This window comes from Chelonia mydas, chromosome 7 (assembly GCF_015237465.2).
Source record: "Chelonia mydas isolate rCheMyd1 chromosome 7, rCheMyd1.pri.v2, whole genome shotgun sequence".
Classification (NCBI taxonomy): domain Eukaryota; kingdom Metazoa; phylum Chordata; order Testudines; family Cheloniidae; genus Chelonia; species Chelonia mydas.
The window spans coordinates 21,750,579-21,764,486 of record NC_057853.1 but is presented as its reverse complement, the minus strand read 5'-3'; the positions used below and the strand labels follow the sequence as shown (position 1 = coordinate 21,764,486).

Below are 13,908 nucleotides of genomic sequence, written 5' to 3'. Positions count from 1 at the left end.
GACAGGGAGAGCAGCCGCACTTTGCACCAAAGTACAATTTATTTGTAAGGCGGACGGGTTGGGGGGGCAGTGCTGGTTGGGTGGAAGCTGTTGGATTTTTTTCTAGCCCCCGCCCGCCCCTCTTCCTGTCCCTGTTTGGTCAGGGGTAAAGCCTGCTTCTTGGAGGCAGTTCAGAGGGAAGGTTCAAGTTGTGGGGCACTATGTTAGCAGTGTCATCGCTGTGGGACTTGGCTCTCCCCATTCTCACATCCCGGCTCTCCCAGGCCCCCTTCCATCTCCTCACCCCTTCCATTTGCCTTGACCCCGGTACGTTTCCATCCCATCCCCCCTCACACTTCCTAGAGCCCCTGGCGCACGATGGTACCGTACCTACACCCTTGGCCTGGCCTTGTCTTTTTCAAAAATGTTGCAGTTTAATACATTTTCCATTGTGGCCCCTTTTCATGCATCACTATCCTGTAGTAATGCTCATTTCCATTTGTCTCCCCTTCCCCTCTTTACGGGGCTGTGAATGCTGGGGCAGTGGTGGCTGAAGGGTTGCAGAGGAGTTGGTTAGCACGTTTCACAGTGAGGACATGTCCTGCTTCCTAAGCACACAATGTGGGTGGCCACATGACTGGGTGAATTGAAGGAAACCCTATCACTCGGCCCAAGCCTCCACTGAGAAGCCAGTGAATGAGGTTGTTGGTAGTGAGTTGGCCTCTTAATCCTTCTGCCTCTTGAATCTGGCAGTGGTCCACATCGCCGTAATATCAGCGTTTTCTACTTATCCTTCTGGCCTCTTAAAGGAAGCTAAGGGTGTAATCCTGGGTCCTCCCGCTTTGTAATCCTTGGGTAGGGTCCGTGATGATACCTCTCCCCACCCCCTTTGGCAGGGTGTCCCGTTCATGAGTGGTTTCCCTTGGCCAGTTCATCGATTATACTCCACAAGCTCAGAAAACCCAAGATGGCTGACAGAGCTCGCCCAGGTCAGATGTAGAGGGGTGCTCTGAGCACAGACTAGCACTGCTGCTGACTCACGCTCTGATCTGGAGCTTAACCTCTCTGCCTGCGTCTCCCCCACGTGAGCAGGGTTCTGCAGAGAATGGCTGGAAAGCATTGTGGGAATGGGCTAGGGGTTATGATTCTAATTTAAAAATAGCAATGAAACAAACAGCAGCTGGTTCTGAGGGCGATAAAAGGAGGTAAATTGCCTCCATTTGCCCCAGCTGTTGAAATCACAGCACGGGTCATTTTTGTGCACACCTAAGGCAATGTTTTATAGCTGATGCTCCCCAAAGCATTTTGCAACATAACACGTTTTGCTGTTGATAACAGAGCTGCAGAAAGGTGGCCTGGGACTATCTTGGCAAGTGCTGGGGACAGTATTTATAAGGCCACACGCTGGTGATTGATCCTGAGAGGACACGGCAGACTCCTGCATTCTGCTTCTCCTTGCAGTAGCTGAGGGCTTCCTTGAAGGGTTAGGGTTGGTGTCTGGTGCCCTCTCACCTCTCGCTCTTCCCCCCTCCCTTTACCCCACAGGAGTGTGCTGGAGAGCCTCTCTTTATGCTGTACTGTGCCATCAAACAGCAGATGGAGAAGGGACCGATTGACGCCATCACCGGAGAGGCCCGCTACTCGCTGAGCGAAGACAAGCTGATCCGGCAGCAGATTGACTACAAAATGCTGGTTAGTGCAAGCGGGAGCCTCGCCCAGGACTGGTTCTTGCCAGGACCCCTAGGTTCAGCTATTTAACGAGGTCTTTAAGGCGCCCAAGGTACTTTGCAGAGAGCAGTTTGTTTCATTTTTCTCTCTCTAGCATCCCTGGTCGTGCTTCTTACCCTGACTGCGTTGTTCCTCGCGTGTCCTGGGGAGGGTGGGTGTGGCACGACAAGGCTCGCCATCACAGCAGACCTGGGAGAGCTTAAAACACGTCAGTCCCCCTCTTGGACGGATGGATACAGTGCACCGACACACCCTGGGGCTCTGACAGAGATGGAGGGGGAAGGAGATGCTACTGAGCGTAGCCCGTTGTGGGCAGAGGCTTGGACCAATCAGCCGATGGGTTTTCTGGGGTAGGGTGATGGTGTTTGTGCAAAGGGCAGAGATGGCTGCGGGTATTATATATCTTCTTCCTACTTTCCAAAGCCTGGAATTAGGTACTAGCTCTCACCTTCTCCCACCCCACCCACCTTGATTGCCTTGTCTGTCCAACCCCCTCTGGGTGATTCAGTAAAACCCTTCCCATGACTAAACCCAGTGCTGACTCCTCCTTGCTTATCTTCACTTGGATTGCTTTGGAAGCGTGGGGGCGGGGGGTTGGTTACCCTTAATTGCCTATTATCCACAGAACATGCATTGAGCTTTTACCTTTCAGAGCTAAGGGCCTGTCTACATTTAAAACGCTATAGTGGCACACCTGAGCCACTGTAGCGCTTCAGTGTAGACAGGAGGGGTTCTCCCATTGGCATAGGAAATCCATCTCCCCACTCAGGAGCTTGGATTTTTCACTCCCCTGCCCGATTTAGTTAATCCAACCTAATTTTTCAGTGTATGCCAGGCCTAAGATTATGTAGGAATAGTCTCCCTGAAGCACCATCTATTGCTTTGTCCCAACAAGACATCTGTGAAGTTGGCACTGCTGATTGTCCCATGTTATGCTCTCCAGAAGGTGGGGATAGGGACTTCTCCTACTCCACGTTCTCTGGAATATGTCCAGGCATGGGTGTGGCTCGGGACTGCATAGTTTTATGGGTTTGTTCTAGTTTACTGGCTGCAGGGATCCCCCTGTTGATATCTCTCTGCCTTCCTGGAGTGAGGGGGTTAGTTATATTCAGTTTGGGGGTCAGGGGAATGCTTCAGAGATGCCACTCCTCAAAACTAAATGCCCCTGGATATGGAGGCACAGCCAGTAGACAGCTGTGACACCTGTGTCCCTGGCTACATGTTCCTGGCCGAAGGTGAGGTGCGTCCCATCACACAAGTCTCTCTGCTTCTCTGTGTTGTACAGACACTGAACTGCGTGAACCCTGAGAATGAGAATGCCCCCGAGATTCCTGTCAAGGTTCTGAATTGCGACACCATCACACAGGTGAAGGAGAAGCTGCTAGATGCCGTCTACAAGGGCGTGCCCTACTCCCAGAGACCCAAGGCAGGAGACATGGACCTGGGTGAGATTAAGAGACAGAGGCATTTGCCATATGGCTAGGACAGATGGAGAATCAATGTGGACTAGAAGAGCCTAATGTGAGGGGCTTCAAGCTAGTCTGTTTCCAGAGAAGGTGGAGGCAGAGCACCCAATGCAGGTGTCCTGTAGAACACGTGACCCAGAGGGGCCATTGCATCTGATCCTGTCTTAATCCACCACTGCATACCATAGAGAATGTATCCAGTAGCTACGGGCTAGCTGTTCAGTATGCAGGGTACACACAGCAGTGTGTATGACGGGAACAGCTTGGTGTTAAATGCTCCACACTGACTGCAATTCCCAGGCCTGGACTCCTACCCTCCAGGCTGCCCAGGACAGGCCGTGTAGAGATTATGGTTTTGGCCCTCTGAGAGGATGGGAGAGCCACACATCTCCCAACAGTGACACTGGGGAATGGTTTGAAGGGAGCATTGACTAAAGCTCCAAAGCAGGGGAGGAACCATTCAGTCCACCTTGGCTGGGGTTTGGTGCTAGTGGCTTTGACCTCAAAGCAACAGCTGCAAACTACGGAGGAATCCTCACGGTGACAACAAAGATGGGAGGAACCTGGGGAATAAAACTGTGCATTGTAAGAACTGGAGGGCAGTGGGTTGGAGACATCTCTGGGTTGGTTTGTGATGAGCATTCCTGGCAGTGGGTTGAGACTAGAGCAGAGGAGACCAGAAATGATGACCCATCCCATTCCCAGCGAGGGGCAGGAGGATGGAGAACAGAGGAGTAATGTTAGCTCAGTGATGCCAGGCACAAACTGATGCCCGGCCTCTTCACTTGGGTGCTTAGAAATGGCTTTTACCCCACGTCATGCCCAGTGCATTAGATACTCTGTAGAGGGAGCAGCTTCCTACCTGTTTGTGCCAGGGGTCGGCAGGCCTTGCTCCTTCTCTCTCCCTCTTCCCCTCCCATTCGTTTAGTGTCCCATCTAGAGTGCCACTAACTCCCTGCCTTTCTCTTTCATCGGTGCAGAGTGGCGGCAGGGCAGGATGGCCCGAATCATTCTGCAGGATGAAGACGTGACCACAAAGATAGACAATGACTGGAAAAGGCTCAACACCCTCGCCCACTACCAGGTCAGGTCGCCCACGGGGGTAAACCACTGGGGTAGGGCAGTGGGTAGTTGCCAGCTGTCAAGGAACTTGGCCTAGCCTGGGTACCTGGAGGTTTAATTTTCTTCCCTAGCATGTTGTGGGAACTGGGTTTGGCTGCCAGTCCATGTCCCTCACTTCTAATGCTGCAGGGAGACCAGGCCAGGGGGCCTAATGGCCACTGCTGTGGGCTGGCATCTGGAGACTTAGGTTCACTGCCCAGTGTTTCGATATCTGGGGATGGCGGGCAACACCTGTGAGCCTCACAGAGTGGAGATGAAGCTGCTGATCTCCCTGCCCAGCAAACCCACCGGCGAGTGAAGGAACAGCATCCATTGGTTCTGATGAGCATCCCGTTTAGTGTTTCCCAGATGGAGGGATGAGACTGCAACTGGAGGCCTTCAGTGTGTGTGTGTGTGTGTGTGTAACAGGATAGGAGATTGTTTCAGGGCTGCATCACGGCATTGGGGAACCCTCTCCTTTCCCAAGGGTCAGTGAAGGGCCAGATCAGGGACCCCTATTATCTAATCTGAATTTCAAGGCAGCTGTTGGGATTCCCATTGGTCCAAGATCTTGCTACCCCCGGAGGCTCTGTTGTATGGAGTCGGTGGAGAAGGGTGGTTCTGATTTGCATTAGCTGGTGATTGGTGCTCTAGAGGTGCAGCGCAGGGGGAAGGGGCGCAGAATTTCCTGTGTCATTAGTGGACCCCAAAAGCTACTGGTTTCTCACTGCTGCAGTGGCATTCCCCTTGCTGTGCAGAACCTCTCTGTGCATCTCCGTGAGTCACATTCTGGTCACACTGCTCTGCCTTTAGGTGACTGATGGCTCCTCTGTGGCACTGGTGCCCAAGCAGAACTCGGCGTACAACATCTCCAACTCTTCCACCTTCACCAAGTCACTCAGCAGATATGGTGAGTGTGGGGGAAATCCCACAGGCTGCTCTCTGGAGCCAACGGGAACAGCCCTTCTGGACGGGCCAGGGACGAGGGTGTGTACACAAAGCACAGAACAGAAAAGGAGGCAGACTACAGAATGCATGATGTATTGAAACAAGCATCACCAAACCTCCCAGCTCTCTTGTGCCCTCTCATTCGCTCTGGGCTCCATCCAGACTGTGAGCACAGCTTCCGGTAACCACATGCCCATCTCCTTTATTGGTGCAACGTAGTACACAGGGCAAACGTACATCCAGGGCAAACAGGGAGAGCTGCTAAGGGATCTCCCTTACTAGACAACAAAAACACAGGTTGCAAACTCAAATAGGCACAGGGACATCCGAGCCAAGGAAGGTTTGTGTACGTGAATTTCGGGCGCACAAGAGGTGCTGCATTGGCAGCTTGTAGCCTGAAGTCCTTTGTGCACCCCAGAACAGGTACAGTACAAGGAGCCACAGAGCAACTTTGCTTACACTGTCCTGCCAGCGTGCCTCCACCATGGCTGGAAGGGACCTTTTAGTCTGCTAAGACTAAAGCAAGAGGCCAGATTGTGCTGTAGACACCTGTCTGCAGGCGAAGGGAAGGGAGGTAGAGGGGAAGCGGACAAGGATTAGGGTTTCAGTCAGGAGGGAAGTTCCCATTGCGTTTGATTTTCCCACAGAGAGCATGCTCCGGACAGCCAGCAGTCCCGACAGTCTACGTTCACGGACCCCCATGATCACACCGGACCTGGAGAGTGGCACCAAGCTTTGGCACCTAGTGAAGAATCATGACCACATGGACCAGCGGGAGGGAGACCGGGGCAGCAAGATGGTGTCTGAGATCTATCTGACCCGTCTGTTGGCCACCAAGGTACAGCACTGGGAAGCAAGGCTGCCTGGTTGCATTCAAAGGGGGAGGGGAGGTGGGAGATGAGGGTGCTGAATGGGAACCATTCCTGGGATCCCCTTGATTGTGCCACCAGCCAGCTTCCTTGCCTGGTTACAGTACAGGTCAAATATAGATAATTCTGGCTAGATGCCTTTAATGTCTCCTATGGGCAAGGAGCAGTCTGGAATTAGGTTCATGCAGCTACTGCGACCCTCCCCCCGGATCTCCCAGCAGCTTGGCCCCAGAGGTTTCTACCTCCCACTGATACGGCTGCGTCCAGCAGGGTTCAAAATGTGCCCCATCTGTCCTGTTGCCTTTGAGTTCCACCAGGTGGCTCTGCCCCTTCCCTGTTGTCTCCATAGTCCACCAGATAACCCTGCCCTGCTATCTTCAGACTCAGCCCCCACCAGTGCCAAGCTCCATAGTGGGGCTTAACCCTCATTCCTGCTGTCTCTTCACCTAACCAAGCACTTGCAGCACCCATTACATCTGGCTAAGAAAATAGTTGCAAAGCCCAGTTTTGCAGCAAGGCTGTTGAAGAAGCAAAGCTTCCGCCCATCCACTGGTTGCTGCAAACACTGATTTCCCCAGTGCTCGTTGTTCAGGTGGTGAGAGATGTTATCATTTTACCAGTTCTTTGCATTTGCAAAAGAGGGGCTGGGATAGCTTAGGACACAAATGCCCTAAATTCTGCCATTGCCACATGTACGGTCAATAGGAGAGGCAGACAAAACCCTACTGCTGTGCTTTGAGGGGAGGGACCCCTGTTAATTGCAGGAGCTGAGATACACATGCTATAAGGTATTCCTTCTCTTCCAAACCAACTGTAGCAATCTGCTATGGACTTTAACTCCTTCACTGCTGGTGACCTGCACTGCTGTTATATTTCCAGCTCTGGTGGAGATCAGTGGCATGGTAGAACAAACCTGGAATATTCAGAAGCAAATCGAATATGTTCTGCCTTCGCAGAGCTAATGTAGTCAATAACACAGCCGGTGCATTCTATCTGGGATGGACCTGGTGCATTTGGCAGCAAATCAGAGACATTAGACTGTAATGTCTCAGGGGCAGGGACCGTGTCTTGTTTCTTTGTATAGTGCCTAGCACACTTTTGAGGTGCTCAGTGAAGAAATAATGATGATGTACTTCATACATTTGGCATCAGGGCAAGTTCCTCTTACTTGGGCATGCTCAAAATCTTCTGTAGCACAGCAGCTGCTGTATGTCTGAGACTGACGTAGAGAGGAAGGGTGGGCTCGTGGCTACGGCACTGAATCAGGACTCAGGAGATCCAGGTTCACTTAGCACTTATGTGTCTGTGTTCCCCATCTGCATAATGGGGATAATACTTCCCCAGCTCGTACGGGAGCTCAGGGTAGATTCATTAATGTTGGTGAAGGACTCAGATACCATAATGGGAGTCACTTGGTCTATATGGTATTTTTCATTTGATTAGTTAATTCCAAGTAGTTCCTTTCAGTTGGGTTTCCAAGTTGAGTTCCGCTCAGCAGGGGTTAAAAGCCACAACCACATCTAACTTTGGAATCCACTAACCAAACAATACAGCGCCATAGAAAAATGAATAATGCGAATGGGTTTCCCTCATTATTCAGACAGGGCAGTGACCATGAAGGAGGGACTATGCCATGTTGTAAAGCAGCACAATATATTTATCTTTTGGGGTGGACATGTAGTGGCTTGAGTTATGATGCCAGACAACACCCCAGAATTTCTGACGCAGGCTTGTGAGATCTTCTTGTCACCACAGTGTATTCTCCCCATTAAGGACCAGTGTGGTTCCACTGATTTCCTTGGTACCTCCTTTGGCTTCGGCCCTCCTCCCCCCAGCCCCATCTCAGATGATGGCCCATTACTGCTGATAGCAGTCAGGTTAAGATCTGAAATTGATCGCTAGCCCCATTGCTTTCTCCTTTCTTCCAGTGCATGACTTTCTGGCAGTACTTAGCAGCCACTCTCCCTTTCTCATCTCCAGGGCACCTTGCAGAAGTTCGTCGATGACCTGTTTGAGACCATCTTCAGCACGGCACACCGCGGGAGCGCCCTGCCCCTGGCCATCAAGTACATGTTCGACTTTCTGGACGAACAAGCCGACAAACATCAGATCAACGATTATGACGTCCGGCACACCTGGAAGAGTAACTGGTAATTGAGCGGGTGGGAGGGGTGTCAGCGTTCCCATTTGTACTATCCCAGCTAATGAACGTCTCCCAGCTTCTGAGGTGAAATTTGGTTATGCCAACCTCAGCCAGGGCAGATTAACACTAAAAGTGACCTGGGTCAGCTGGAAACACAGGACACCTAGGCCTACTTGTATACCAGTATTTCGTGGGGTGGGTGAGCCCCAGGCACTTTCTGCTATAACAAGTAGTCCCAGCCATGCCACCCTTCCCATAAGTGTCATATCCTGAAGTACTAGGTGCTCCGTGATTGAACTATGGCTGGGCTGTGCAGTTAAATGCCCAGCTCACCTGGAGATTCATGGGACGTGGGCCCCTAACTCCCTCGGCGCCTTTGCAAACCCCAGGCTATGTTTTCGTGCCACCCATCCTAACCGTGTTTGTGATGTGCACCCCAGCCTGCCACATAGACACGCATGTCGTAACGAAGGTAGTGTAATACCACACATGCATCCTCCCTAGCCTAGCCTGAAGAGCCAACCCATCAGGCTTGCTAATCACTTCCAGAAAAGGGGGGCAGGTGTTGATGAGATCTCCGTGAGCAATGTGATGGGGCTAGCACTCCGCTTTATATAGGCTTTGCTTCTCCACAACTCCCCCCTCGCCCGGCATTCTTCTTTTCTGCTGCCTCACTGATTTCATCTCTCTGATCTCCTTGCCGCTACTGGCAACGAGTACATACGTTCCCATGTCTGGCATTTGTTAAATGGCAGCCAAATTGCTTTTGTATAGTTCAGTAACTGTCGGCAATTAGCAGGGCAGGAAAAGAAACATTTTTAAATGGAGATATGAGAGTGCGGAAACGCTCGGAACTGATTTATAACTCTGCTTTCTATATTAAAGGAAGGAAGGAGTTGGTGGGTGGGGGGAGCCCAGTTCCACAGGGCCTGGGATGCGGGCTCCTGCATACTAATGTTCACGCTTATCTCTGGGCGCTAATTCGATGTGTGGAGCTGATTTTCTTGAGGCCGCTCCCTTCACGGATTGAAATATGTATGTGCATCCGGCACCCTCATTATAAGAGTCCCGGGGAGCCCAGCATTTGGCATCTTAGACAGAAGCATTGTTGATGACACAGGGAAGCTTAGAGGGGTTCTGAGGAGCTTTATTCCAGGGATCGATCTCTGAGGACCTTCAAATGAGAGTTAGATGCTACTGAAAGGAGGCTGGTATAAGGATAGAATAGAAGAGGGGCACGTATATGTGCTGTGAGCAAGCACTTGGTCTGTCACTAGCCAGGATTCCCCTCTCATGCTGTGAGCCTATCTGATTCATAGATTTGCTATCTCAATATCTGATGTAGCCTACATTTTCCTCTGATAATAAATGCCCTAGTGAGTCCCTTAAAGAGTCCAACAATTTTCCTCCCACATGAGCCTGTCTGGGACCTCTGTAAAGTTCTGCGAGAGGTTTTAGAAAGGATCAGCTGAGTGGGGAAGGAGATTTTGCACAATTTGGCATAAGCCATAGGGTCTGGACATAAGCAAGGGCTGTTCAATGGGAATGGAACGCACTCCCACGGAATAGGAGCGGACAGCTGAGCCGGTCCTAGGAGCTAAGGCAGTAGCAGTGTTCAGAGGGGTTAAACGGGACTCCTGAGGTTTTGATCAATGGGCTGTGGACGCTTTGGTTTTCTGTTAAGGTGGGATTTGGGGTTATGAGTGTGTGTGAGGAAAGGGGAGGGAAAGGACACCCAGAGGACTTGGAACGGAGACAACTCACTTGGGAGGTAGTGGTTGGACAGGAAAGAGAGGAAGAATACTGTGATGGCCTTCCTTTAAGATCCTTGAAGACCCCATTGTGGCAGTGGGCTAGCAGGGAACTATTCCAAAGCAAAGTCTCTCCCAGACCCATATGCCATACAAAATCTTTAGGAGCCCCTGCAGTGTTGTAGTTACTTCAGAAGGATAGGAGATCTGTGTTGGAATGCATTAAAAACATCATTCACTGATGTAAATTCCAGGGACACCCTCCCTAGGCCCTGGGTACATGAAGTTTGTAGATTGTCCTCCACCAGCACCCATGCCCCAGATAGCTACAATAACCCAAGGGAGGGGAAAACCCCTAAAGTAGAACGAATGCCTACATGCGTAGACTCCAGGAGGGGAGTACCTGGGAACCATCAGCGCCTGGGGTCATTGGCTTCCTCCTCTCCTGTGTGACTTGGCCTATGAGGAATACTAAAGTTGAGTCCACATGATGCTAGACCTCTAAGATGCTCGGCCCCATCTTAGAATCACAGAAATGTAGGGCTGGAAGGGACCTTGTGAGGTCATCAATAGAACCTTTGTGGTCCACGGATGGTCCACAGATGTAAAGCGGATATCCACAGATCTGCAGGGCTCTAGTCATCAAGTCCAGCCCCCTATGCTGAGGCAGGCCAAGTATACCTAGGCCATCCCTGACAGGTTTTTGTCTAACCCTTTCTTAAAAACCTACAGTGACAGGGATTCCACAACCTCCCTTGAAAGCCTACCTCAGAGCTTGATTACCTTTATAGCTAGAACATTTTGTCTAATATCTAACTTAAATATCCCTTGCCGCAGATTAAGCCCATTACTACTTGTCCTGTGTTCAGTGGACATGGAGAACAATTGATCCTCATCCTCTTTATAACAGCCCTTAACATATTTTTGAAGAGTGTTTTCAGGTCCCCCCTCAATCTTTTCTCAAGACTAAACATGTCCAATTTTTTAATCTTTCCTCATAGGTCCAGGTTTTCTATATCTTTTATCATTTTTGTTGCTCCCTCCAGTTTGTCCATATCTTTTGTAAAGGGTGGTGCCCAAAACTGAACATAGTGCTCCAGCTGAGGCCTCACTGGTGCCAAATAGAACGGGACAGTTACCTCCCGTGTCTTACGTACAACACTTCAGGTGGACATCCTCATGTTACAGGCACATGGTCATAGCTGTGTCCTCTTTGTGTGTTGCTGCATCTGATCAGTAACGCCTGGGCTCTTCTGAGGGGTAGGGCATTTAAATTCCTGGTTCCGTGCCCACAAATCCCACGGGGGTGAAGTGTCTATGACCAAAGCTGTGCGGTGAAGTGGGAGCTGCAGGATAGGAGCTGATTTCTTCCTAACCAGCATTGCTACTGGATCAGACAGAGGCAGGCTGTAGTGATTAGGGAACCTTTCCTAGCACCTACAATCGTCATTTGACAGCAAACTGATGCAGGGTCCCCAAAGCATCCTCAGGTCCCGATCACCTCTGCCCTCTTTGAAATTGCTGACAAGGTCGAGAAGTTCCTCCCCCGAGGCCTCTCTCTTACTGTGCTCAGTGGACAGAAATGACCATATTCAGGATAAGCCTGAGGGTGTGGTAGCCCAGGTGTCCAGGGTGCCATTAGGGCTATAGGTGAATGAATTTTTTCCCCAAATTGCTTATCTTTTTGTGGGGTTGGGGGAGAAGACTCTGCCAAATTCAGGCTTGAATCTGCAAAATTCAGGAAGCTGTTGGGGCTCTGTCTGCACTAGCTCCTGTCTGGGGGCTTGTTTCCTGCAGTGACCATCTCTGTTCTTTCTTTCCTCAGTCTACCTCTGCGTTTTTGGGTGAATGTGATTAAGAACCCCCAGTTCGTGTTTGACATTCACAAGAACAGTATTACTGATGCTTGCCTATCTGTGGTGGCACAGACATTCATGGACTCCTGCTCAACTTCTGAGCACAAGCTAGGGAAAGACTCTCCCTCCAACAAACTACTGTATGCCAAGGACATCCCCAACTATAAGAGCTGGGTAGAAAGGTGAGTGACGTCAGCATTGCTTCCTCCTTGCTGTGTATACATTATGTCTGCAATATGCATATGGGGGGATTTCAGACCTCATAGTCCTCATTGTGCATGGTTAGAGGATTTGATTAATGCAGTGATTCTTCTAGGTTGTTGTTCATCCTTTGAGTTCGGAGATGACCATGACATCATTGATTGGTTTGGTTTCTGTGAACACGTGAGTGGCTGATCAAGCCAATTTGAGCTTTGAACTGTCTATGGCACACTGAACAAGAGATGCCACTATGGGTTACTTGATTAACAGAGGACATGCTGCTATTGTGAGGTTTATGCTGCTGGCACTTCTGCTCTGCCTTAGTAGTTCTCCTCTGCTCATAGGCTGTAGCTCCAGTATGGATGAGGCTTCACCAGGTAGAACGATCATGATCGAGATCTTCCCAAAACTCTGGGTCAGTGTTGAAACGCCCCAATGATAACTTGAGGGAGTCTTTGAAAAGTTTCTTCTGGCCTCCCTGAGAGCGCTTTCCCTCCTTTAGCTCGCCATAAAAGATCTTCTTTGGCAGTCACTCATCTGTCATTCTGGTGACATGGTCTGCCCATCTCACCTGTGACTTCATCAACAGAGGATGGATACTTGGAATATCTTCCTGTATGAGAACCTCAGTATCTGGAACCTTGTCTTGCCATCTTATTTTCATCAGTTTCCTCAGACAGCTTCATAACATGGTGTCTGTACATCGTCCAGGTTTTGCAGGCATACGTCAAATTTGGCAACACGATGGCTTTGTAGACCTTCAGTTTTGTTTGTTGCTTAATGCCTCTGCGCTCCAACACATTTGCACATAGTCTGCCAAAGACCATGCTTGCTTTGACAATTCTGGCATTGGTTTCATCGTTGATGTGAACTGCATGTGAGAGTGTACTGCCAAGGTAGGCGAACTTGTCCACTGCCGGCAGGGTTTGGCTATTCACTGTGATACATAAGGCTCTACATAAGGCTTTCTTGGTGCAGGTTGGTACATCACTTTTGTCTTCTTGATGTTGATTGTGAGACCAAAACTGTCACAAGCTGAAGATAAATAGTCCATACTCTGCTACATGTCAGACTGAGATTTGGCATTCAGGGAACAGTCATCAGCAAACAGAAGGTCACGAAGAGTCACTTCCTGTACCTTCATCTTTGCCTGTAGCCTCAGCAGCTTGAAAAGCTTGCCATCAGTCCAGTATCTGATGCCGATCCTGGAGTCACAGTCAGGAAAGGCATCTGTAAGCATGACAGAGAACATCATACTGAAGAGGGCTTGGTTAATGCAGTGATTTTTCTATGGAGAATCCTTCACAGGTGGATGGCAGAAGAGTCTCACTATCTATCTGCTGGAAGGTGGTCTTCTAGGAAGTGGAAAGTTCAGGAGGCCAGGGCATCTGCCTGCTAATGGAGCCCCTTAGTGTCTTGTTTTGGTGTTGACATTTGGAGGCAGTCATTTATGATTGTTTATAGGGGAGCTGGTAGTGACATCTGTTTTGAGATTGCCTAACGTTTTCTATTGTAAGAGATTCTTGTGATCCTTGTCAAAAGCTCTAACCTCCATTGTTTGCAGCAGACCTTTGAAATTCATCAAGGAGAAAGCCCTTGGGCTCGAGAAGTGCCTCTTCTTTGTTCCTGAAAATCTATTCAGGTTTTGCTGAGATACAAAATGTTGAAAATTGCCATTTCTCTTCTCTCATGTCTGCTCCTCAGGAAAAGTTTGGGAGGCTTCTAAAATAATAATTGAATGCGAACATTGTAAGGCAGAGCCCATGCCACTGTCAAAGCAGCAGCAGCTGTTGCCACTACACTGGGAATTCCCAGGTGCTGCCAGAACAACGATAGCAGGGATTAGGGGGGAGAACCAGGCCAGGA

At 50.0% G+C, this 13,908-nt stretch overlaps 1 protein-coding gene across 4 annotated transcripts in view; it reads left to right on the top strand.

Moving 5' to 3' along the window:
- Positions 1 to 13,908, top strand: part of PLXNA1 (plexin A1) — a 276,107-nt gene that overhangs the window by 246,765 nt on the left and 15,434 nt on the right. For all 4 annotated transcript variants that reach the window (XM_043551982.1, XM_007059969.4, XM_043551981.1 and 1 more), the window contains exons 24-30: positions 1,525 to 1,671; positions 2,993 to 3,152; positions 4,154 to 4,257; positions 5,088 to 5,184; positions 5,870 to 6,060; positions 8,072 to 8,241; positions 11,811 to 12,023. In XM_043551982.1, coding sequence (XP_043407917.1) covers positions 1,525 to 1,671; positions 2,993 to 3,152; positions 4,154 to 4,257; positions 5,088 to 5,184; positions 5,870 to 6,060; positions 8,072 to 8,241; positions 11,811 to 12,023 — 1,082 coding nt within the window. The remainder of the gene's footprint in view (positions 1 to 1,524; positions 1,672 to 2,992; positions 3,153 to 4,153; positions 4,258 to 5,087; positions 5,185 to 5,869; positions 6,061 to 8,071; positions 8,242 to 11,810; positions 12,024 to 13,908) is intronic.